Below are 26,870 nucleotides of genomic sequence, written 5' to 3' on the forward strand. Positions count from 1 at the left end.
CACTTTCCTCCGAGGTATTTTCCTTCCCGAACCCCGGGCTGGGGGGAGGAAGGGGTGGTGGATGTTTGGTTTAGGGGACTCCTTTTGGAGGTTCTTCCCTAATTTACTCCAAACCAGGACACCATCTTTCACAGTCAGTTTGTCTCCAGCAAAAGCAGCACAGTAAGGAATGTTTCCTCTGCAGTGGATGGGAGCTGCCCATAGTAGCAATAATGCATTCAAACATTGAGCAGTCTTCTGGGAGACTGGGCAAAAGGACTTAGTGCTACAGGTTTTCCAGCCTGACTCCCCTCAGCCTTTTCCAGGCAGCAGAATTAAAACCCACTCAGACATTTTATTAAGGAAGCAGAATGGAGAGCAAAGGTGTGGCAACTTGGGAATTGTAACAACACAGTAACCCATGTCACTTCAGCAATGAACAGGATTTGCCATAAAGGAGAATTTAATACACAGATCCAGACAAAACACATGAACCAAAAACTGTTACAGATTCTTCTATAGGAGCAGCTCTGTCTGGCAGCTTCTCACAGTGTCCTGAGTAGTACAGAGCAGAATGTGGCCTGTTTTGATCAGTGTATCAGTGTGTTAAATTTTAAGCTTCCCAAGTTAGAAGTAGGGCATTCAAGGACTTAGGTTAAATCATGTACATCTAAAAAAGACAGAATGAGAAGAATCATGCTTTTAGATTTTCTGATCATTCGCTGAAAAATGTATAATGCCAAAGCTGACTTGAGGGGGAGTTTCAGAGAACAAGTTCTCCATTTCTGTGTTGTATAAAACAGCCCTCACAAGGTAACTAGAACATTATGATTCATAAAAATCAATGTTAATTACTGTGTTGAACTGATTTAATCTCCATCTTTATCCTAGCTGTAAAACACTATGAAATGTGTTCATGAAATGTTAAGTATGAGAGAAGATACAAAAGTTGTATTTCAATCATATTAGAATTGCACCAAGTTTTTTGTTATGGGGTGGTTTCTTAATTGGTGCATTTGGCAGTAAATTGTGGAGCAACAACTAAGGAAACCCTTCCAAAGATGAAGGCAACAGCCATTGTGAGAGCTGAACCTTCCCTCTTCACCCAGCTTCACTTTTTCATCTCTACACCATAGAGATCACAACGCTTCTGGCTTAAAATAGGAATTTGTTGACGTATTTCTGCAAGTGTCTTTAGATCTGCAGGGGAGAAGAAAAGAGTTAAGAGAACAGCAGTCAAAAAAGAAAGGTCCTGACTTGCTCTGAGGTAAGACAGGGAAAATAGCAGCTTTGATGGAGAATGGGGTGGTAGGGCACTGCAAGAGAGCAGCCAGGGCTGAAGGAAGCCTCAGCTTTGCTCTATCCTAAGATGGCACCTTCTTCCTAAGGAAGTGATCAAGAAGGGTACAGCTATAGAGAACAGTATAGGCAAGTGCTGCTGGTTCTTGCTTTAACCCAGCAAAGGTGGTCAAGGCAGAGAAATGCTGCAGCATCTGTAGTTGCATGTCTAAGGCCACAGACTTAAAAACTCTCCTTAGTGTCATGACCTGTACTCCAGAAAAAAGACAGGAAAAAAACAACAAAAAAATTTCCCCTTACCTATATCTGTGTATACAACTGTTTCCTCAGCCCCAGCTTTGGCTATAACTTCACCCCTGCAAAATTAAGCACATTTGTTCACAGGATTAACATACTGGTCTCAAGGCATCAGTCCAGTTGCTGCTGTTTGTACAAAAAGTGGTTCCTACCTTTGATGTCCACAGCTGCAATGACAGGGCTGTCCTAAAAATAGTATAATAATCCAGAACTCTGGAATGGTAAGAAATGGCTTCCAGGCTTTATATATGGCACTTTTAATATGTGATATATACATACTTAACATAAGTGCCTTTCAAAGATCAAGAACTGTGGTAAAAGCCACTCTGAGAACCACTGCCTGTGAGCATGCAACACACCTCAAGGGGAAAGGACCAACCACACCGGCAAAGATGAACACTTTCACCTTTGAAGATCCTACTGGCTTTTAATAGTGTACTTTTACTCTGCATGAACTACTGAACATGACTGTGTCTCCCCCAAGTGTTCTGTCACTGCTTTCATCACATAAAGTTAAAAGCTCAAGACACAAAGTTTTTCTCACTGTGCAAACAACTGAAGAGAACTATCAGCAGATTAATCTGAAAGAAAAACAACTGCCTGAAGATTTGGTCACTTTTACCTCCTGTGCACCTGTGTGACTTCTGCTCAAGTCAGAATCTCTCTTCTCTAGCTGAAGACATTCTTCTTGTTATTTCTAATGTCAAAGCATTGTTGTTCTTTGAGGAAATGAGATAGTTCTGTGTAAGGTTTTTAAGATGGTTTGCTTCTACACAGAGAATTACCATAGGCATAGCTTATGACAGAGTGAACTTCAGGGACAAGGTCAGCAGTTCAACTAATGCTAAATCCTTGTACTAAGTAGCATCTTTACTACCAAAATGAATACATACTCAAACTAGTTCTAGTTTACCGCTTGTTTTTTAGTTTGGCTGTTTTAAATTATGATCTTGAGAATGTAGGCTCAAGTCTCATGTGCTTTTTAACAAGAATATGCACTTTTAACAGTAGATTGAAAAGTAGGACTGAAGTGTGACTGCCAACTAAAATATTTTTAACCCAAAAAAAGGTGGTGTTTTTTATTGTATTGAACTCACCAAGGATTTACTACAGTGCTGTGTCCCCAGGCAACATAGGACGCTTTTTCATCTCTAGCAGGAGATACAGTAGCTACGTAGAGTTGATTATCAACAGCTCTGTGTTCACAGAAAAATGAAGGAAGGGAGGGAAAAAGTGAGAAGAAATATTTTTTATAATACCATTTAACTAAACAGAAGAGAAAGAATCCACTCTGAAGGACAAGGTATATATTCTCTAAATGACACAGAGGATATATATCACAGTTTGGGATCCATACTGTGAATGACAGAAAGGTCAGAGAAAGAAGAGCCTGGAAAGAGAACTCTCTACCACCTGGATCCAGAGCTAGTACATAGAACATCATGTAATTCACAGTTCATTCAGTATGTAGCAAAATTGATTGAAGCTGACCAAATTAGCATTCAGGAATCTCAGAGTCTATTTCTACCTGTAATTCGATCACTCCCCAAATGGTTACTGGCTATTCTCTCTAGAATCTGTGTGTGAAGGGTGCTTATAAAGCCATGGGAAAGGGTTGTTGAAAGGGCATAACATGGGCAGGCAGAATTAAAGGCTGAGAACTTCCTGGTTTTCTCCTTGACAGTAAAACCATTTTGGTGTCCCATGCAAGGCTTGTGGAATGGTACAGCTGCAATGGCAGAGTGACTCTGCAGCACCACTCCTGATGCACAAGCGTCATTTTGAACACAAAAAAGTTTAGTTCCATGCACCAAAACTCCTCTAGAACAGGGAGATAAGCTGTAACTATGATCTTACCTTCCCCTTTGCAACAATTCCCAATGAGCTGGTCCTGTTGTCATGTTAAAAGCCCCTGGATATATCAGCAGCTGGCAACCTTTGTTAAGAGATAATCAGAACCCAAGAATCATTAAGGGGAAGATGGTTTACCGTAGAGTGGCCCTTCACACTGAAACCCAAGGTGAGGTTTCTTTCCACACTTCCCAGCCTCTGCCCAAAATGGAACCAAACAGAGTCTGTCTATATGTAACAGGTGACATCAGCCAAGAGCTGTTGTGGGGATTACCCCAGCTCCATCACTGCACCAGCACAGGTGGATCAGGAAGTGATGGTTACTTTACACCCTGAGAGAATTCATCTGATTATGAGCCTTGGTCACAGGATACATTTTGTGTTACTGGGCAGGGATAAGAGTGCCTGATCACATGGATCAAGGTATGCCTGATCACAGGATCACCCAGCATGTACCACCCAGAACCAGCCCTGCCTAGCCCTGGCCTTAGGGCTGCCCATGTTCCCCCTTAGGTGACCCAGCCTCACCTTTCTGGCTGTAGATCTGAGCCATCTCAGCAAATCTCATATCATAGCAGATGCCCAGGCCCACTTTGCAATATGCTGTTCCCAAAACACAAGAGACAGCAGTCATATCACCAGCACAAGTACACAAAACAATCACAAGACTCCCTGTGGCCATTCTGCCAACTTTACATGGCTCAAAGCAACAGGAGGAGGTATATTCAAATGTGTGTCCAACAAGCACTGGCTATCAGTGGGGGAGAATTCATGCTTCACGATGACAGAAAGACTGTGAGAAGCAGTCTTACCCACCCTTTAATAACAGCCATTTCCACAAAATCATGTTGTACCAGGTCTTTATGTAACTTATTCCTCTCTCATTTAGCTGCATTTTTTTCAATTATTTTCTTTTCAATTAAAGGGAACACTCCCTGCTTTCCATGGAGTAAAAATACAATCGTATACTTTCTTAGAGCATGCACATTACAAGGAGGAGAATGTGACTGTGGCAGACGATGCTCTTTGGAGAGCTCAGTAAACAGACTGTATTTGAGCAGTATGGGGTGGGGAGGAGTAGGTATTTTGCTTTTTTATCTGAGGTGGTTGATTCAAGAAGGCTGGAATGGGAATCCTGATTTAGTTAATTGTCTCCATTATTATATCATCCTCACATGAAGCAATGTACCAGTTTAGGCTGTTACATACATTCTTTCCTAGGCCAAGTTTTATAAGAACCATTTTCAAGCTGTAACTGCTATAAAAATACAGTCACTTCTCTCTAACAAATCAATAGGATCATTCTTTAATTAAGGCAAGTGGAGTGACATATGCTTCAACCCTTTCTACTCCTCTGTCGTTTTGCAACCGGAGTGCCTTTTAAAAAGGTTCAGAGGTGACCCAAATACTTAAAACAAACTTAAACTCTATTTGCCATGGTTATCAAATGCCCAATCTGACAGTCTAAAAATCCACTGCTGGGAAGGAGGAGGGAGAAGAGAATTCCAGAGTGACTGTAGTGCTGCTGTAGTAGAGCTCCTTAAAGAGAGGGCTTGTCTTATACTCACGCGTGTCAAACATGGAGAAACTATTTCCTGGACTCAGTGTTTCAGACTCTTTGAACTGTATCTTCCCAGGAACATTAATGTCAAACAAATGAACCTGAAATTATACTGTGATTAATAACAACTACTAACAATTTTTCTGCTTGGTATTTGAGCCTCTTTAGGCATGTATTTTCTACTGTTATCTAGACTACTCTTTTGTCAGGATCCAAACTAAACATTGCTTAAGATTGTTAGATGTCCCAAAGATGATTTAAAGTATTTTCTTCTTTACAGAAATATACATGTCTAAAGTTGCAAATACATGCAAAACAGCTACATGTCTTGACCTAGTGATTTGTCAAGAAAATTTTGAGCTCCATTTGAGCTCCATTCCTGTAAAACTTCTCAAGAAAATACCTTCACCAAGCCATAAAGTTCCTATGACTTCAGCTGTGCAGATGCCTCTGAGGGCCTGCAGCAGCCTTTATCCCTCCCCTGCAAAGGAAGGTGTTGTTCCTGACTGGAGCTTCCTAACAACAGAGCTGGTTTTATTTTATTGTTTGTTCATATTTAGCACAAGCCTGCACTCATTCTACAGGAAACTCCTGGGCTTGCAGACTGCTGTGCTGTGACAGGTGGAAGGCAACACAGAACTGCACAAGTTGATGGAGAATCAGCAAACGGAATAAACAAATACCTGCACCACTGAGGGATTTTGCAGCACCTTATTTGTTCCAAATAACTCTGCATTATCTTTTTGGCTTATCCTTGAAAGAAATAAGCTATTGTTCACTCATGGAGTGATCCCTGTGTGCACAGTTCCATGAACAGAAACTGGGGATAAGAATGAACAGAACAATCCCATGAAGAGAAACTGACTCTGGAGTGACAAAGGGGAGGCAGTTTTTCAAAAGGCACAAAGCAATGTTGAGGTGAAGATCACAGCAAGCAAACATCTACCACGAATAGCAGTGACAGCCTAACTTGGACTCTGCATGTTGGATGGATGTCTGCACTAATCACCTGTACAGCACAAAGTATGTAAAGAACAGTATTTATTATAACAGAAGGACTAAACCCATCAGGAAGCTGAGGCAAAATCCTGATCCCATTCAAATGGCACTGTTTTACACTTAGGCCAGGGTACAGAGCTATCTGAGTTGGATGAGCTTTTACTCTTTATCATGGTTTTCCCAGCATATGGGGAAAGCCAATTACACCTTCTAGTATTTCGTCATCCTTATTCAGCACAAATCTATGACCGCCTTTTGAAGTGGTGTTTACATGCCCCAAATAAAAGTTACATGAAATTTCATGGGTGATTCTATACAACTTACTATTATGGCAAGACTCTACTAATTTATATAACCTTTAAGTACAAGTGAAATAGTTTGTGCAACACTGCTGAGAAAACTTTCCATAACAATATTCTGCCATCTTACCTTCCTATGCTTTGCCAGCAGAGCACCATCAGGCCCAAAGACAGTACATGTATTATAGAGCTTTCCACCATCCTCTTCTGGAATGGATCCTTTGTAAAGGTGAGAACAGAGATTTCACCCTCTGTATTACTGATGTAATTTTGATCCAATGGCAGCATTAGACATTGCCCATTTTCCTCCCAGTGAGATGGTCATTAACAATAAACTACCTCCAATGAGATATATGCTGCACTCCTTTGCAACTTCTGACAGCTTTTGTGTTGATTCCCCAGGGATCTTCTCTGCATACTCCTTAAAGTATTGGGTTCCATATGGAGAATTAAAGCATTCCTAGAATTAGAAGGGGGGAAAAAAAAGCTAAACTCCAGTTACACCACTACAAGGAGATGTACCTAACTTTTCAAACTCCTCTCTAACCAAGTTCTCAAGCAACCTTTGATTACAGGAATTTAGTTTATAGGAGCTCAGTAAGCAAACCAGAAAATGCCAGGAAGAGAGACTTGAACAATTGCTGAAAATACAACAGGTGTGTTTGTGGAGTGCATGCCAAACAGAACATAAGCTAACATTATCATGCAAGGTGTAAGGCTAGCACATTCACTGCTCTGGGCTTAGCAAGAACACAAGAGATGTTCACATCAGAATGAGGAGCCAAGTTGCACACAGCTCATTTGACAAGTTACAAGCTCAACACATCCTCTCAAAACTGTGAAATGCTAATGGCTCATCCTCAGCTCACAGTTCTTAATTGATAAAAGGAAATCTGCAAAGGCATGCATTTCTCAAAATTACTTATTGTTTTGCTAAAACAATCCTTTAAACACTATTTCCTCACAACTGAACAGTGTCCGCTACCTTAGGCCCTAGTTAAAGATTTGCCACCCCTCAGAACCAGGCATGTAATCTTTACATAATTAGATTAACAGAGTAGTTTAGATGCCTAAAATAGGCGGGCTAGTGGTATTTGAGATGCCCAAGATACAAGGAACCTTCACTCTGTTACACTTACCAGCTCTGTCAGGACATGAGACACCCCACCCAACACTTCTTTGTCCCCTGAAGGAGGCATGCAGCTGGAGGCCACAGATGGACCATCAAACTGTGGCAGCAACTTTTCTGTGAGAAAGGGACTCCCAGCCCAGACACTTCCATCGTTCCCTTTGCTCATCAGAAGTGACAAACACACTCCCACCCCCGCAAAGAAAAAGGGAAAAAAAAAAAACAACCCAAGCTGTGACTAGCACAGAAATAAACATTTCTGCTTTATCGGCTTAAGTAAAGTTCTTAACAACTGGGGTAGGTTCTCCTGAACTGGAATGAATGAAAAGGGTTTTCTTCTCTTATACAGGCACTAGGCCACCAGGTACCAGCTAACCCACAACACAATTTGTAGATGGAAGAAGCAGGAAGGGAAGTCTCTGCAGGCTGCCAATGAGCTTCCCAGGCTTTTGAAATCTGGGCTGAACTTCCAAGAATCGATAGCAAAGCCAGCTGCCTCCATCTTCATATATTCAGTGTGAGTTACTTTTCTATATAAAGTTATTAAAGCAAACAACTAACCCCCTAAGAAACAAAACAGAAGGAAGACAATATTTCATGTCCATGCCCTAATGTCAATGCAAAATGTATCTCCCAAAAGTCTGTGAAATGTCTTACCCATGTTTGACAACTTGTATTCTAAAAGCATAAATTATTATTGGCAAAGTGAGTATCTCAGCTAATTAAGTCTGGAAAATTCAATGTTTGTATACATGATGAAACCAGTAAATAATAGGTATTCTCTACACAGGAGGCCCAGGCAGAACTCTGAATGGTCACATTTGCAACACAAGAACCATGCTAGCACAGAGCAGCTGGGAAGGTTGCTCAATGCTTCCCCTATGACAGCAGGAGAGAAAACATTCTGTGTGTAAAACTGAGACCCAGAGTTCACCCAGAAATGAACTTTGTACTCCTGTGTCAGATGCCGCAGGGTGCAAAAGTAACACAATGGAGGAGAAAAGGTCAAAGCTGCACTGGGAAGCTCATTCTGTTGCCAGCACACCCATTGTGTAAAAATTCAGCAAAGTAATTATGGCTGAAGTTCAAAAAGTAAGTCAGAAGTGATTGATCATTTTAGGTGGCTATTTAGGATTCCACACATGGAAGTCACAAGAGAAATGTGTCTTAATCATAATTCAGCCCCAAATGACCTGCTGGAAATATATTTTAAGTCTATTTTGTTTCTCATGTATCTGGAATGCTTACAGCAAAGAGTTACTGTGTACCTACTGTCTGTCACCTTCACATCAACATTCTTCAGCTGAAAATTGGTTTTTTCTACACTTCTTCAGCAAAGATTCAAACTATAGTGTCACTTACCTGAATCCAGAATATATCCATGATACTATTGCCTAGGATTTAAACCAGCAAAAACTTTACCAGAATACTATACTACAAAAAAGATCGACCTGTTTTTTGTTTCCCTTTTTATTCTCCACCTCTTAGTGTGCTGCCAGATACAACCCCTGGGATTTTTTCAGTTTTATTTTGAAGCTTCCTACAGCATCCAAGCAGTTCAGGGAGGAAGAGGAATATATATTGCATTAATAACACCAGAAAAAGGTCTTGAAGGGTTTGAAGCACAAGGTCTAAGTAGGCCATGACCTTTACTCACAGGTAGAGCCACAAGTTTTGCTCCTTCAGCTGATGCTTCTCTCACCAGCCCACAGGCTCGTTGGAGATTATCTGATTTAACAGCAGATACATGAAGCTGGATAAGAGCAAGGCGGAAGGCTGATGGCAGAAAAGAAAAAAATTATTAATCAGAATTCCCCCAGGAAACTCTTCCAAATGTGAATTCAGTAACGAGCATTGAAGAAAACAAATGAGTTTATATATAAATATATGCACAAACCACTACCAACTCATTCTGCAGCCTATGTCTGACTCTGGAAACAGTCTCTGAACACAGGGAGAGCACCAAAACCCAGGACTGCCAACGGGAGCCATGCATGGCCACCACCCTGCAAAGATCCCAGAGCTCCTGTGCCAGCAACACCCAGCCCATGTTCCAAGGGAAGGAGCCACATTACAGAAAGGGAGAGCACACGTCCTCCCAGCCCCTCCTTCCCAGGCTGCTACCCACTGTGGGAATCATCTTCTTGCTGCACACATCGCCTAAAATAGGACTAGCACACCAAAGGACTGGGTAATCCCAAAAGCACCTAATAAAGGAGTTGTTTGCTTTTCTCTCTCAATTCACACCTAGTCTGGAAAATTACTATAAAAACCAAGAAAGGATCAGGAAAGATGTTAACCTTTCTTAGCAAACTGGTTTCTGGTGAAGCTGCGTTATCAACAGTTTCTACTCCCACTAAGCAGGATATACATTTGCAGGTTTTCCAAGCAGCCAAGTTGTGTGCACATCCCTTGGACTTCCTTCCATTAATCCCCGAGTGCTCCAGGTTATAGGGAAACACACCCTGATCATGTAGAACTGTTTCCTTCAAAACAAACACAAACCAACCAACCAATCCTCTCTGGCTTTATAAAAAAAAGTATCCCAGTTTCATAGCACCTCTCCTGTCTGGAAAACTCGCCCATCGTACAGCCAAATATCACAATTTAAAACAAAAACAAAACAAAGACAAAACCAAAAACAAACAAACAAAAACCAACAAAAAAACCCAAAACCAAACCAAAAACCATCAAAGCCGTAAGCAAGACCGTCCCAGTGGTCAGGGAACCTAGAAAAGCTGATTCAAGTGAAGATGAGACTGGAACAGGAGCAGCTGAGATACAATTTTTTTCTCACTTAATTCTCAGTTCAGTAGCTAATTTCTAGAGGTTAAGCAAATGATTAACTGCTCCCTTTGCCAGTCCTCATGTGACAGACTTTTACTGTTGGCTCTATTGGGCAAACAAAACTTATCTGGTAATCTGAACAGATGTAACCATAGGTTCCAGATCCACCGAAATGATCACGCTAGGAATCTGTCAAAAACTTCCCAGCATTTGTGGAATGTGTTTTAGTTCAGAGTTAGTTCAAGTTGACCACTTGAAGATCTACATTTCAGTGTAAAAGAAAAAAAAGAAGAAAAAAAAAAGGCACTAAGAAAAAAACCCCCATAATGTTTAAAAGACCAGGAAGCATAAGTAAGGTGATTAATATTATTTTCCTATAAATAAAAATACTATTATATGCCGGCAAACTCAGATTTGGAGTTTGATAAGGGGAAAAACTGAAGCTCAGCCACAACAGAACACGTATTTCTGCCACAGTTTCGTTTGAAAACATTAAGACGTGGAAGCAACAGAAATGCAGAGAAACAGCAGCGCTGTAGAGAGCCACCTTTGCTTCCAGCCTTGACCAGCTGCCCCAAAAACTCTTTTAAAAGCAATTCTCGATATAAACTTAAAGCAATGTAGGCCACAACCGAGTAAAAGCGCATCGGAGTAAAATACCGGTTCACATTTGTACCACGACATTACAAACCACGCTCGCGCCACTCCCCAGGCTGTGCCAGCGCCCAGCACCGAGGCCTGTCCCGCTCTCCCCGGGGCCGGGGAGGTGCGGAGCAGCCGGCGGAGCGTCTCCCGGCCGGCCCGCCGCCGCCCGCACTCACAGGCCATGGCTCCGCCGGCCGCCCGCACTCCCGGCCCCGCCCTGGCCCGCGGGGGCTGCCGGGACTCGCCGCGCCGGCCCGGCGCTCGCTCGGAGCCACCCTCAGCGCCTTTAACCCGCCCACATGGCGCCGGGTGCCGCCTTCGGAGCGCCGGGGTGAGACACCCGCGTCCTGCGGCTCTCCCCCGGGCCCATTCAGCACCGGCACCGACAGCGGAGGCCCCAAAGGTCCGGCTGTGCCGAGAGCCTCCCTGCCCTGCCCTGCGCAACGACCCCTGGCAGCCTCAAGTCTGCCAAGGGCTCATCCCAAGGGACCTGTACCGGTTCACAGGTAACTGGTTCGCCCGGGACATCCCCGTCTTTCTTTACAAGAACAGCATCTCCCAAGGTACAAACACCTTCAGAGTGCTCCAGATGTGGAGCAGTGTCCAGTTCTGGGCTCCTCAGTACCAGAAAGAAAAGGAGCTACTGGAGAGGGTGCAGTGGAGGCTACCCAAGATGATTTGGGGTCTGGAGCATCTCTCTTACGAGGACAGACTGTGGGAGCTGGGCCTGTTTAGTCCAGAGAAGGGAAGGCTGAGAGGGGATTTCATAAGTGCATATAAACATCTCAAACACATTTGTTAAGAGGGTGGTGCCAGACTAATTTCAGTGGTGGCCCAGTAACAGGACAAAGAGCAATGGCTATAAACTAAAACAAAAGTTTCACCTCAACATGAGGAGGAACTTCCTTACATTAAGGGTGGCAGAGCACTGAACAGGCTGCCCAGTGAAGTCTCCCTTTCTGGAGACATTCCAAACTCACCCGGACAAGTTCCTGTATCACCTGCACTAGGCGACCCTGCTTAGGTAGGGAACTTGCACTAGATGAACTCCAGGGGTCCTGTCCAACACTGCCAATTCTGTGAAACCAACACACTAAGTACTATGCTGCTCTTCCTTGGCTTCAAACACCAAGTGCTCCCCTTTACTCAGCACAAAACATTGCTTCTCATGTACATATTTTCCAGCCTTGGGCTTTTTAGAAGCATGTTTATAGAATTGTAGATTTATGTTGTGTAGCAATACTTCTCACACGAGGTTATGTCCGTAAGCTGAAAGCATGCAACGGCAGAATGGGTAAAGACGAAATGGGTAACACAGCTTGATCAATCTCTCACACACCTTTCCTTCCAGGAAACAGGCAGAGAGATAAAGGATGGGAAGTGCATAACCACTGTAAAATACACAAACACTACTGCGTGCAACAATTACAAACCTTCCTTCAACCAGAGAACAGTTCAACCTGCCCCTTAGGGCAGTAAAGGGAACCACTCATGCCAGTCTGACCAAGCCAAAGGATGGCAGAACAGACAATGCAGCAGCCCTTCGCAGGACTCCCTCCTTTTTATACATGCCCATGGTGGTAGAAAGAGACTTTTGAATTTTTTTTCCCCCCAAACATCACATTTTGCAGGGCTCCAGGTACAAAAAACAACTATCTCCCAACTTCTTCACAAATAAAAAAAAAAAAGATTAAAAAATTCAGTAGTGTCATCCTTTCAAGATGCAAAGCACATGCCGAAAATCCAGCTTCCCATGGGTCAGAGAGATAAAATGTATTTTTCAAGTTTCCAAACAAAAGCATCTGAAAGCACTAAGTATACCCAGTAGAACAAGTTACATAGTACCACCCTTTTTCTTCCCTAAAGGGAAACTTTTCACACATTCAGAAGACTAGGCCTATATTGGAAAAGCTTATTTGACAGTACTTGAAGTTTTGAAACTACAGCTGACATCTAGTTGGAAGGAAAAGATACAATCAAAGGTGAGAACCATGTGTTAAGGTTAACAGGAAAAGGCAGTTTTAAAAATTGCAACTCTGCAATCAACAGTATTTTTGGTGGATAATACGTGTAAAGTTTTTTACAAATTCTCATACAAATCAGAACCTAAAGGCAATTGTGAGACAAGTGAAGAGCCATCAGTGAGCACAGAAGCACCAACTCTCACTATGACATAAAGGTAAGAGCTTTCATTTGGCAGGGAAGTTTACTCCACAACTTTCCTACTCCAAACCTCATTTCTATCACTCCTGCATCATAACAACTGTCACCTTATATTCAACAATATAGACAGTGATGTATGCAGATTAAACAAGCAAATAATTAAAAAAAATCTCCAGCAAATAATTAAAAACAAATCCTTGGAGCTAAAAGGGACAGGAAGTAGCATACCAACTTTTTTGATTTTCCTTTTCAAAAAAAGTCACTGCAGTACTATAATTAGAATTTCTGCTTAGCAATATAAGTTCTAGAACAAAAAATAGTAACTATGAGTATGTACACTATAAGGCAAAAGTGGCCCTTAAACTGTGGGTAGAGATACACCAGCACCACTGCAATTATTCATAATTTGGGCTGAGCTTTTTAAGAGGTCAGTTGATAACTTGTACATTGCCTTAAAGATTTACAAATAATTAGCCTCGAAATGTCTTGGATTATATTTTCTACACAGAAGGGATTGAAGAACTGACTTCCTGTTGCTTTACCTGCTGTAAATCTCAAAAGGTCTGCTGTATTTGCTGTCCTCACATACACGTTAGCTACATTCCACATGTAATACTCAAATATACCTGTTTAACAACTCAGTGTCATTTTCACTTTTCCCCCTCCTGACTAGGAGAAACATGCTGTATCATTCTGCCAACATTTCCATAATAAAAATATGATGCTGAGAAGTCTGGAATTTATGCAGAAACCTTTTCTATAACTTCATTATTTGTTAATTCACTTTGACCTTTCTCTGAATGCTCACCCAAAAGTCCTTAATGAAATTAACTTAAATTCTGAAATACTTACACTATGAGGTCACTGGCAGCAGCTCCCTATGATCCATAATCAGCTTCTTCCACTCCAAAGATCAAATTCACTTCCATTTACAAAACACCTTTAGGAAAAACTTTTAATTGATTCAGAGAATCTACACAGTATGCAACTAAATGCCTTTTGACAGAACAAGTTATGTTCAAATTGTACTTGTTTATTTACAACTGTAGTTTATAAACAGTAGCACGAACATCTTTACATGAAAAAATCTTGTTGCTGAAGTAGGCACAGAGTCAGAGACTCTTGAGGATATTTTCAGAAGGGATTAGGAAGAGGAAAATGTAATACAACAGCTGCTGGGCAAAACTATAAATACATGAGCATTGGCCCAGGTGCAATATCATGCAAATATTTTCAACAGTTCAAGGTCTATTGGTGTTAACTCAGATAGTAAGAAGAAAAAAAAGTGATTAGTTCCAGAATTAAGGTGCCCTAGCTTGATTCCTAGTAAAATAACCTATAATAAATGTTTTTTTATAAAGGTCAGTTTAACTTATTTTACCTTCTGATGAAGTACCAAATCATAGACTTTGATTCAAGTACTCAGAAGACTTCATGCAGCAAAGCTAATCCCCATTGTCTTTATTTCACAATTTTTGGTGATTTCCCATCAGTCTACAAAGATGCTCTGCCTTGTCCATAAGAACACTCCTGTACTGAGCTTTGAACAAGAGAACCATTCTTGAACAAATGGAAAGCTTATGATGAACAATCATATAGTTGCCACCTCCCAAATATTTACTAATTTAGAAGTTGTTACTGAAAAGAACATAAACAAATGCTTGAATCAATGAAGGCAACCAGTTAAGAATACATTTATCCCAGGTATATAGCACTGGAATTTCTTTCCTGGTTTTGTGTGCATTCATCTTCTTGCTGAACACACCTTTGGTCAGCGTGTACTCACTTTTGTGCTAAACTGAAGGGTTTTAAACATCTAAATTTCTTAGATATTTTGTTTCTGAGTAGCAAGGCAACTTGTTTTCAACTGTCAAATTCTGTCATGAAACATGCATTTCAAGGCACACACTCATCTTTTACAAGGGAGACACTCTCAACCTATGAAATGTAAAATTTTTCATAATTAAAAAAAAATCCCAACCCTGTAGTAAAAACTACAGCTAATTTCAGTATTTAAAAGTAATCCTTACCACCAATTCCAGTTGTTTAGCCTAGTAGCTGGTAAGAATTTAAATACCCCCTTAATTTTACAAATTGCTTGTATTTTTTCCGTTTATCTGCAGCCCAAACTGGATTTAACCGTTTTTAATGTGAAAACGGTGTTTTTAAGATTTGTATCTGCTGTGCTCAAAACCCTAAATTTTTAAATGGTCTTTGATACTACCTGGTAGGGAAAATCAAATTTCTAGACTGTAGGCAATGGAGACATTTTATTTGCAAGGGATAATTAATTAAAAAACCACTGTGTTTTCAACTGCTTCTCTGTATCTCACAGCCCTTCATTCTTTTAACACACTTAACGTGAGCCTAGCTGCAATCTGCTCTTGCAAAGATGCAGATCACTCCCATTACGGCTACATAAATATGAAACAAACTGACCTTTATAATAAACACTTTTCCAAAACGAAAGAAAAAATTATAATTAAAAAAACCCAAACAAAAATCCTGTTCAGAAATGGACAATAATTTACCTATCTTAAGCCTGCTACTCAGGCACTCCCACCAGCAAACCAAAAAATTCTCGTAAGTTAGTATTCAGTTGAGAAACAGTCAGCTTGTGTCCACATACAGTATCTTGGTTGCTTCTTCTTTATAAACTGGTCTCTACAAAGTCTTTAGTTATTAACTCTCCAAGGCATCCAATACTTTCATGATCTGTTGTTTTATGGCTTTGGTAGCATCACCTGCGTTTGGAATCAAATACCTTAAAGAAATTAGAAAAAGCCATCATTAATTCACTATAAAATTTTTGAGTATAAATTCAATAATTCTTTTCATTCTTCCTCTGTCTAGGAGGAAGGGAAGAGGAGAATATATGAAAATGAAAAAATACTAAGAAAATAACATTTAATTCCTGATTATACTACGAACCTTTCTCTTTGTGAACTTAGAGCTGTTGAGGAGTACTTTGCAGGCCTTTTTGCAAAGAAAAATTTGGAGATAGGTCACGCCATTCAAGGTCTCTACACATAGCACTGTCTGACTGAAGCATAGCAGTCCTTGCTTGGTTTTTGTTTTGTGGTATTTTGGGTTTTTGTTGGTTTTGGTTTTTTAATTCCTACAGATAACTCTAGACCAATCTGCTCTACAGTCCACAAGGTGGTGAAGCAGTAAAGTCTTCTGCAAAATTTTAATTTATTTTTACTACAAACCTAAGGAGCCAACAGGCATAGGACATCCCTAGTTAGGTAAGGAACTCATCTCCCCTCCCTTGTGAAAACAGAGCATCCACTGCACACAGTTCTCTCCAAGAAAGAGAATGAGGAAACACCATGCTGGTATCAGCAACCTTCTTAAAACAGTGCCAAGAAACAGCAGGCTACCACAGTGGAAAAAAGCCTGATCTACCACTCCATCTGACCCCTTTCTCGTCTTAAGCATGCAAATACTGAGCATGGCAACATGTAACTTCCAGGAATCAGGTTTCAGGGAATCATAGTTTTGAGTTCAGGCTTCTGGACTCCTTGCACAATGTACAGAGAGTATAAGTCAGATGTCAAAAAAAAAAAAAAAAAAAAAAAAAAATTCCACAGAAGAATGACCATACTCTTAAATCCCACTCTTCACAAATCTGTATTTTTGCTCCAGAGAACTGTCCACTTCATTTTTATTGAAGACCTATTACAAAAAGAAAACACTTGCACACATCCCATCCCCAACAACTGTAGTTGCAGTTCCTCTCTTCTGGGTCTCATAATTTTGCTGGCAAATCTTTTTTCCTAGTTCATATCTGAATTATGTATTCCTAAATAAACCTAAATAAAAACGATTCCTTTTAAACTCAATTCTGGGAATTACGGTGTACCCCTGACTTCCAGCGTACAGCCTCCTGGATATCATTAGCACTTACACCTCTGCTACTAAGATGGCTTACCTTTCAACTGCCAGAATTTCTATGCCTGAAGTATTGCTATTTCCATACTTAAAGGTGATCAGCTCTGGGTGTTTCTTCTTGGATGTGATTTTGACTACAGAGTTGAGTGCCTGTCGAGACTGTATGTAAGCCAGTCCCTTTCGTGACGGAATCTCCCTCAAACAGTACATGTGAGTTGCTGTTACTAGGAGATGACTTGAAAGAAAAGAAAAACACAAATTAGTTTTGTTAATGAATAAAAGATAAGCTATTTATAAAGTTAAATTCCATTAATAAACTACATGGAGAGAGCTAGATAATAGAGCTACCAAATCTAAGAAACAGTTTTAATACTTTCATAATATCTAATTAAGGAAGCTCTTCAAAATACTTCAGATTTTCCTTGATTGCTGTAGCATGGCTGTTTCTGAAAACAAGTATGGTATTGCTCCCAGCTTTACTGAAGCACAGAGCATGGCAAGTACCTCCAGCCCTCTCTCCCCCTCCGATTTTTCTTACCATCTTGTTCATCAAAGCAAAACTTTACACCAGGTTTTATATATAATTACTGTTCTATAACACCGCAAATACAGTAACACTTTGTTCTAGGTTGTTTCACACTTTCATTTCCTAGTTTAATATAAAGGATATGTTAAGCGACCAACACTTTTTTTAGAATGCTTATCAAGATGGATGTTTTCATTGAATTTAGGATTAATTTCTGTACCTGGGAAACATATGTCCATTTTCTTTTACTTCATTACATGGGAAGTTATACTTCACATCAGGTTTATTTATCCATGTTTGGATGTTGACAACCTCTTTTCGATCATCATCTGACATTGAGGAACTATCAATTTCATCTGTTTTGAACAGAGGGGATAAAAACATAAAAAAAAAAAAAAAAAAAAAAGGAGTATTTCCACACCCATCAGCCAACTTTTCAATTCACTTAAAACCACTGTAGCTGCACTGGTTCAAAGCAAGTGTACCTGACCATACAGAATTACTGAGAGGGAAGAAAGAAAAAGACATATCTGATATTTCTCTCTTAATCTTCTCTCAACAAAAAAGTACTTTTAGGTCAGGGAGTCTTAGGCTGGTAGATTTATCATTCAGTAAAGGTTCATGGATTTCTTTCACAGGGACTTGTCCCGACTTTCCTTGAAGCCATATAAACCCTTTGCAATTAAAACATCAATATCTTTTGGTAAGTAGTATCAAAACCAAGCCAACTACAGTCCAGGAGAGTCTCTTCTTGTGACTTCTAGTTTCTTTTTAAAAAGTAATGAACACCTGCTGATCCCTTTCAAGGCCAGGCATTTTTTTGTGGATCACTTTTCCTCCCTTATAATGCCTCTTTCACATAACAAAATTTCTAACATTCAGCTGTGCCTTTTGTGAAAACAATTTCACATCTTTCCTCATCCTTCTTACTTCTCTCTGAACTTTCTCCTGTTCAAACATTGTTTCTGCTATCAAGAGCAGAAGACACACAATATTTAATGTGTGGGTGAATCATGGATTTCTGAACATTTAATTTGCTTTTCTGACTGCTAAGGACTGCTTACTTACTATAAACCCACTGCTGCTGGACACAGCCAAATCATTCTACCACCACTGAATCTGGAACTAGAAGTGGCTGGGGATTTTTTAATGCCTTTCTTGCATTAAATTCATACTGAATTTCATGTGCCATTTAATTTCTCAGTCATCAGATTAGCAAAAAGCTCAGTCTGCCCTTACTATCTCAAATAACCTTGGATCATTAGCAAAAGTGTTTGTCTTTGGCTTCACATCATGTTAAGGACATTCAAGAACATATTCCAACCCCATATTTTCAGCACACAGATCTGTGAAACACCCAAAACTCCTGCATGTGTTACTACTTAGCTGCAAAATACTGCTTTTATGTCTAAAGATGGTGATTATGTTTACATAGTAATTTTGGTGCTACATTAGAAGAATTTAAGCAACCTAGTTATTCAATACAATCAACTATATTAACTCTATACAAATTACTCCCAGAAGTAACTCAGGACAGCTCTTTAAGGACTCTTTTTCAAAGTCTGTTTCCTACAGACTATTTGTTAAGCTATTTACTTCAATGCAATTCAGAATTTGAAACGCACTTTGGAAAGCATTTTCACTGAAAAAGACATTATGGAATTGAAGCAAATGGAACAATAATCCACTCTCATGTCACAGAATGGCTGAGGATAGAAGGGATCTCTGGAGGTCACCTGGTCCAACCCTCCTGCTTAAGCAGATTGACCTAGAGCAGGACATAGTAATTACAGCTGAATCGTAATTACTACAGAAAACCCCTCAAACACTAAAATTTCATAAAACCTATTATACAGAAACAGGTTTATTTTTTGCATTCTTCTGTACCAAGTTTCTATATATTTCACTTTGTATGTGAAATATACACATACATGTATGTTGTATGTTGGCTTTGCTTACTCAAATGCTCTGATTCTGCTTAGTTACCAAGTGTAATAGTGCTTTTAAAAGCAAGTATTAAATAGAACTTAGCAAACAACCATACTGAAAATGTGTTCTAGACAATCTGCCTTGGAGGAGCTAGTTTTCTGAAACTGCACAGATTTTGCCAAACACCATTATGGGTGCTCAAAGAACTGTGCAAACTACTTACATGGCATTTGGAGAAAAATCTTACTAGAAGCATTAGAGCTTCCGCCTGATAATTTCACTTAGCTCCTTCAAAATTTTTATTGCAGATGATGATCAACCGTCTGTCACCCGTATTATTTAAACCTGCGACTCTCATTAACCTTCCTGAATTGTTTCTTTTGCATGTCAAAAGATTCTCAGACTAGTTACTTGTTTCTCCCACAGAAGCAAAATATGCCTTTTGGCCACAGAAGAGTTATTTGTGAGATGATGACTGGGAGTGACTAAAACTACCAGAGCAAAACCAGGGCAGCAATAGGCCTGCACCATTCTAATGTAAGAACTGCTCTCAAAAAAACCTCCAAACAAACCTTTATGAAATGTGTGGTGCTCCAGTTTTGCCTATTCAACTAGATAAAAAAAATTAAATAAAAATTGCACTTTTTTCTACAGCAATCTGCATGCATATCAAGAGATGAATCCATTATTAATAGATTCAGTGCTGAAAAGCAGAGTCTGAAACACTGGAGAGGTGTGCACACATTAACCATTTAAAGTCTGTCTCCAGCTATATTTCAGGAATTTAGATCATTACACTAACTGACACTACTAGACATTTAAACTGAGATACATCAACCAAACTAGGTCTTTTACATTTTGCATATACTGTTGTGAATAATAAAGGCACAATTGCCAGCTTACACGTACAAGATCAGTGTAGAAAGAAAAGATCTTTACTACAGAAAAAACAAGTGAAGACAAAAGATCCACTATATATGCTTATTTCAATTTCTTCCTGTTGGCTGTTTGGTGCCTACTACAAATTATTTTTTATTTAATCTGCTATTACATATTTGAAGATGGCTGGTCCTAGGCATTACCATAACACACATGAACAACAGTAATAGACAAGTATCATACTGCAAGATAAAGATGTAAGAGACACTTTTTAATTTAGCCAAACTTAATAATTTTGTCTAAACAAGCTAATCTAGGTAAGAGGAAAATCTTCCACTGTACCAGTATCATATTCTTCTTCATCTCCGATGCTGAATACTGGCTTCACACCACGGTATGGTTTTCCCACTCTGTCACTACTGCTGACATGTCTGTTGGCAATGAAAAGGATAGGAGAGGGCATAGGACAGGAGAAATGTAACTTTGAAACTGATGGTCTGAGTTCCACAGTAACATATTAGCAAAATGTAAACACAGCTGTGCAACAGAGAAGGACAAGAGAATTTCATGAAGCTGCCTGCAAGGAAGATGTGAGTCATCAAGCAACTTGGTTAGTGAAAGCACAGTTCAGTCCCTTTGTGAGGCTGACTGTTGTAACAAATAAAGTGGAAAGAAATACTGTTTTGTTTTAAAAAAGCCCCAACTCCTGCTCACCTTCTCAAATGGCAGTGTACATTAGAGACCTGAAAACTGACAACATGCTAAGTTTCTAGCATGAAACTAAAACACATCTGGACAGTCAGGGCAACTTCACAAGGACGCCAAATTCAGATGAAGCAAAAATCAAAGAATATTAACTAATATGTAAGGCAGTTAATTTTATCCTTTGAGGTTAATTCCTCAAAGGATAACAAAATGCCTTAAGAATTACACAGTGAGGTTATTACAAAACATCCTCTGTAGTCTAAACCCTGACTTCCTGTTCATTACTCCCAGCTCGAGTCAAATCTTGAAATACTTGCTCAAACATTTCCTACTGCTACAATCCCAGCACCATTGTGATATTGATGTCAAAAATCATATTTAAATTGTTTCTACAGATCATATCAAATGACACAAACACACACAACTGAGTCGTAATGTGTGACAGTAAGATTACAAATCCTGAGATATTTCAAAGCTCCAGCTCAGAATGTTGTGATTACATGGTCACAGCTGAATTAAAAGTTCTTGCCCTCAACTGAATAACTGAATAATATGAGAATACCTGAAAAATATGAGAAAAACCTGAAAGTTCAGAAAGCAACAATACAGGCAATTTCTGAAAAACCAAACAGTTCATAACTTTAGCCTTTAGAAGTGGCAATGCTTAGCAATTTTTAAAAAAATCAAAACAAAACTAAACAACTTGCCTTTCCCTTTCCTCCCGTTCAATAACCGCCTTCCCCATACTGTGCATTTATGTTTCCTACCAAGCCCTGGTTCCTGTTTTAAGTACATGCACAACTCCACTTAAAATGCTACTATAGAACCAAGCAGGAGAGGGAACAGGTTTAGTAACAGGTAAATAAATGCTACTACTTAGGGATGCCTGAAAGTAGAATTGAAAGTTAGAAAAGAAGACATTTCCTATGGGTAAAATTTACTAATATAAACAAAATAAGGAAAAGTTAAAACAAACAAACAAACAGAAATGTGGTCTACAATGGCACAAAAATAAACATACAATAACATGCTCATTAGTGTTTACGACAATAAGCATCAATGACACTGACAATTCAAGAGGGCTTCCATATGGAGGCTTTTGTAAATATGCTTTACTACTACATAATCAATTGAGTAAGAAGCAGCACATTTAAATGTCAGATTCAATTATACAGAGCCGATCTACGAGCAGAACTCACTGATGTTTATCAAGTGAAGTTAGTCAGGACCAGAGAGTAACAAGAGAGTAAAAAGCTACTTTATAAAAGACCAGTAACATCTTAAACAAGAAATTGATTCCTTTTAACCCTTTACATGGAAGGCCATCATAACATGGTTAGAAATTGAATGCAATGTCCTTTGGTGGCAAACCTGCCCTATGAAACATCCTGGTGATAAACACAAAGTAGACCTAATCGAATGGATACAGGAAAAGAATGCCATGCTAGGTTTTTAAGAACTGTAATTTTAAGAAAATACTCTGGGGATATACAGTGTGAGCTAATTTATTATTACACCTACCCACTGAAAGAAGATGTGCAATAGGAGTGAAAGGAATAAGCAAAATATCCAAAGTAAAATCTCAATATATCAAAACTTCTTGGTTACAAATATAGATTCATGCATCTCTGAATTATCAAAGAGTTACCATATATTTAATTTGGTATTTTAACACTTCCTTATTATATTCTAGAAACAGATCAACAAAATGTGGGGTACCAATCCCCATGATCTTTTGTATTTCTAAATTAACAAAACATACTACATGCTATTGGGCTGTTCCCATTGTTCTTCTTTTACAGCATACTGGCTAACGTTACTAATGATTTTGCTCACACAAACACCTTCCTGTGATGCTTTTGGGTGAATCCCAGCTCAAATTATGTACAAACTACTTGAAAGAAAAATTAGTCAAAAATCCTTGAAAACCTGCTTTTAAAATTTTCAGTAATTTGTCCAGCATTAATCTTCACGCATTTCAGTGTAAGAAGGTCAAAAGCTACAGAACTCTTAAAGTATAACCAAAGTTCCAAAGTGATTGTGCATGAACTGCTCATCAGTTACCCCAAGGAATTTTATAAAAACTCAGTTCACAATTTTTATTTCTGAAATAATTGTAACACTGTATGTGAGGCAAATGTGAGCGGCCTCCACATTTGCATGAAATGCAGTAGTTATGTGAACAAGGTGAGGTAGAATTGCAAAGCATATTTACTTATAATTTTAATTTTTCCAGTAATGAGCATGTCTGTTTCCTTCAGCATGTTCTATCACCATGTGATAAGAAGCATAAAAACTTGAGACTTCCACACAGAATTTCCATAGGGGTTCCCTGTCATATCTAAGTACTGATGATGTTCTATGAAAAGTTTACTTTTCATCCTTATAGTCTCTCTTGATGAAACCTTAATCCAGAATTTGTTCAGTAATTGCTCCTGGTGTCTTCTACTAGTACGGGTTACTAATAAAATGTATATAAGAAATGACAGGTAAAAAAAAAAATCCATAATAAGCAATAGCAAGGAGAGAACAGAAAATACAAATCAGAAACTAAGTGACGAAAGCACTGCCAATACATTCTTTTTCTTCCTTTAGTCTCTTGACCGGTGTTTGTAAAAAGCAATAGTTTAAATATATTTAAAAAACTGAATTAATATAAAAATACTCAAGCAATCTTGTCAGTGTAACCAATGCTTACAAACATTGTGATGCCATGCTAAATACAAGAAAGGTGGGTTTAGTCAGACTGCTTAATTATCAAGCTTACCGCTCCATGCTTGCTCTGTCTGGCCAGGAAATATTGAAAGGTATTCTACAGTACATTGGGGCAGAGGACAGAATAAAAGAATTAAAAAAATGTAAAGGAAAAACCCAGATAAATAGCTGAAATTCTCTATATTGGCAATGTATCATCTCCAAGGAGGACACTTGTAAATAAAACCAAGGCTTCATGAAAGCTGGACACAAGGTAAAAAAATTTTGCAAAAAAATCTACTAAAAGATGCATTTCCTATGCTACCTATGGCTTATATGTAAGCATTACTTGATTCCATACCATGACTTGGGTTGGAAGAGACCCTAAAGACCATCGCGTTCCATGCCCTGCCCTGCACAAGGACACCTCACACCAGACCACACTGCTCAAAGCTCCATCCCGCCTGGCCCTCTGCATTGCCAGGGTGAGGCAGGCACAGCTTCCCTGGGCAACCTGTGCTAGCACCTCACCACCCTCACTGTAAAGAGTGTCTTCCTAATATCTAATCTAAATCTACCTTCTTTCAGTTTAAATCTTCACGTTCATGCGGTTTAATTCTTCACACAGCAAAAGCTACTACCAAACACTAGTTAAGAATTTTTTCCTCTAATTGTGAAATAAAAGTAAAAATAGTAATTTAGAAAAATTTTCCAACACAAAAAGAAGGAATGATCTGAGGTACAAGATTATTAAAAACTTCTCTTCATTTGATATTTTAAATGCTGGTATCAAACAGATGCTAGGTGTCTGAGATTCCTGAATACCAGTGTCTTGGTATTCAACTTAGACCTTCAAAGGCTGGAATTTAAAGAACTACAACAAGGCATTTCATTTAAAGGTCTGACAGATGAAAGATGTTATTGTTGTATTTAGTAAAGTATTTGGAATGATGACTTCCAAATTTGAAAATGTTTTTCAATTTACTTGCACCTTCTCCTTCCTTGCTTGTACCTGAAGACTCAAAACCCAAACAGTGGATTCTGAGTTTGAAAAGTAGCTTTACACAAGGACTTGAAAAAAATCAAGATCTTTAAAAGAGATAAATTCAATTTGGCCAGATACAGCAGCAAAAGAAACCAAATCAAACCAAACCAAGCAAAAAAACCTACCCAGAATTCCACTGTTATTAATCTATTTCAATGGAGTCAGGGTGGGGAGGAACTTAAATCATTGTTCACTTTTAGACTGAACACAAAATTGACACATTATAAGAAGTGAAATTAAATGACAAATTCTAGATTCAAGGCAACAGAGACTCTGTCTTGGGTTTTGTAACCAAAAAAAGTCCAAAAAGTTTATTCCATCTGTTGAAAGCAGGTTGGGGAGATATTTCTTTATCTGTTTTAACTCCAGAAGGGAGGGGGTAACTGCCTTCTCTGATAACAAGCCAGGTGTTAAAACTGGGCGGGGCAGTGTTTCTTATCTCTGTTCACTCTTCCACCACCCTCATGGGGATATCGTCTGTTAATGGGCCATTAAAGCTCATCAGTGAGCTTTACATTATGAGCTTTACACATTACATCATCCTATTGTGAGATGCTCCACCCAGGGAGGAGGAGCCAAACCATTTCCACCTAGATAAAAAGGAGCCACAAGTGTCACCAGACATCCAGTGTTCCCACAGGACTCCCAAAGGAAGACTGGATCCATCTCTGGACCCTTTTCTCCACAGGACCATCTCTGCTTCCAACAGGATCACATCTGCCACTCCAGGAGGGCTTACTTTGGACTGTTTCCAACACCCTGACCAAGAGGGTGTCAGGTTGTATTTCTGACTCTGTCATGGTTTTCTAGGATTTCTTGTTTGTTTGTTTGCTCATTCTTCTGTACTACAAACATTTGTATTTTTTTATATATATCCCTAGTAAAGAACTGCTATACCTATTCCCACAATCTTTGCCTGACAGTCTTTTAATTACAAACTTATAATAATTTGGAAAGGGGGAGTGCAAGGGGAGGGGGGCTTACATTCCAAGGGAGACTCCAATCTTCTCTGGCAGATACCTATCTGTCTAAACCAAGACAGACCCATACTGGCTTTGCAATACTAAGGAGCACGGTAGGCTCCCTGGGTCACAATAAAATTATGAAGAGATCTGCAGTAGAAAATTAAAAAACTGAATAAGGAAGACAACTTTTTCCTGATTAGCCCAGCTTTCACACTTACAAAACAGCCACATGAAATAGGAAGTCACTTCTCCCAGCTAATGCACAGTGAGATATAAAAGCCACACCTGTCCACTGGAGTAGATGTATTTTCAATAAAACTGATAACTTTCTCTTTCACGTTCACAGATTTAGTCTTCAAAGCAACTGTCATTTTATTCACCAGGGACTTCACTCCTTTTCCATCACCTGAACCGTTAGGAGAATCACCCTGTAAAAGTAACTTCTCTCAGGATTAGTCATATAAAAGTATGTTAATTGATCTTAATGAATTTATTAAAAAGGAAAAAGACTACAAAACAGCAATTTACTTTTTGGTACTCAGTAGAACCTTAATTACGCAACCAAGTATTTCTTCAGAGTTCTATCAAATAGCAGCAATTATATGTGACTGAGGAAAATATTATCTAATAAAGCAAGCTTGACAAACTATATTACTGAGCACTCTGCTATGGACATCTAGACAAAGGAATCATATTAGTGATAAACTGCATCTAAATTAAAAGCTTAACTCTACAGATTGAAATATCAGCCGTAGAAAATACACAATTTTGCGCTTTGCCATGAAATTGTATGCCACTTTATCATAACTTACTCCCACAGAGAGTAAGAGCCAGGGAAAGAATTGTCTATTGTATGTATTCTGCTGGAGAATGGCTACATCAAGTTCTTATCTACAAATTTTTCCCCTCAAGAGGATAAAAATGGTCATGTCTGACTAGACTATGATCACAGTTTGAAATTAAACACACAAGTGAAAACAGTTATGACTTGCAATAATGCATTTCACGGAACAGAATGAGGAACGTGAAGAAAAAATTCAGTAAACCTAGGGCTCCCATCCCACACTACCACAATAAAATTTCACTTACATCAATAGAGATGATGCTATTTCTTGAGCCTGAGGTACTAGCAATCCAGTGGCCATACCCATTTTCTGGTCCTTCCACATTGATATCTGCTAAGTGCTGTTGGAGGGCTGTTAAAAGGCCATTAAAAACATTCAG

General features: G+C 39.2%; 2 protein-coding genes across 4 annotated transcripts in view; both read right to left on the reverse strand.

Annotated features, from left to right (window-relative positions):
* Positions 1-424: 424 nt before the first annotated feature.
* NIT2 (nitrilase family member 2) lies at positions 425-11,051 on the reverse strand. Of its 2 annotated transcripts, none has more exons than XM_066340923.1 (10): positions 11,023-11,051; positions 9,072-9,190; positions 6,625-6,745; positions 6,416-6,504; positions 4,995-5,088; positions 3,955-4,029; positions 3,433-3,511; positions 2,673-2,771; positions 1,579-1,634; positions 425-1,179 (listed from the first exon to the last, which is right to left on the reverse strand). In XM_066340923.1, exons 1-10 carry the CDS (start codon positions 11,027-11,029, stop codon positions 1,091-1,093), a joined length of 828 nt encoding a protein of 275 aa, XP_066197020.1. In that variant the 5' UTR covers positions 11,030-11,051; the 3' UTR covers positions 425-1,090. The 2 variants fall into 2 exon arrangements, with proteins under 2 accessions (XP_066197020.1, XP_066197019.1); XM_066340922.1 differs by lacking the exon at positions 11,023-11,051 and adding an exon at positions 9,322-9,705.
* Positions 11,052-15,481: 4,430 nt separating this feature from the next.
* The window catches only part of TBC1D23 (TBC1 domain family member 23), a 31,348-nt gene continuing 19,959 nt past the window's right edge, over positions 15,482-26,870 (reverse strand). Inside the window, exons 13-19 of one of the 2 annotated variants that reach the window (XM_066340920.1) lie at positions 26,736-26,842; positions 25,932-26,074; positions 23,710-23,754; positions 20,580-20,668; positions 17,650-17,785; positions 16,944-17,138; positions 15,482-15,773 (exon numbers count right to left, since the gene is read on the reverse strand). In XM_066340920.1, the coding sequence (XP_066197017.1) occupies positions 15,692-15,773; positions 16,944-17,138; positions 17,650-17,785; positions 20,580-20,668; positions 23,710-23,754; positions 25,932-26,074; positions 26,736-26,842 (797 nt within the window). In that variant the 3' untranslated portion in view covers positions 15,482-15,691. The remainder of the gene's footprint in view (positions 15,774-16,943; positions 17,139-17,649; positions 17,786-20,579; positions 20,669-23,709; positions 23,755-25,931; positions 26,075-26,735; positions 26,843-26,870) is intronic. The other variant, XM_066340919.1, reaches the window with a different exon arrangement.

Source organism: Sylvia atricapilla, chromosome 2 (genome assembly GCF_009819655.1).
Source record: "Sylvia atricapilla isolate bSylAtr1 chromosome 2, bSylAtr1.pri, whole genome shotgun sequence".
Taxonomy (NCBI): Eukaryota; Metazoa; Chordata; class Aves; order Passeriformes; family Sylviidae; genus Sylvia; species Sylvia atricapilla.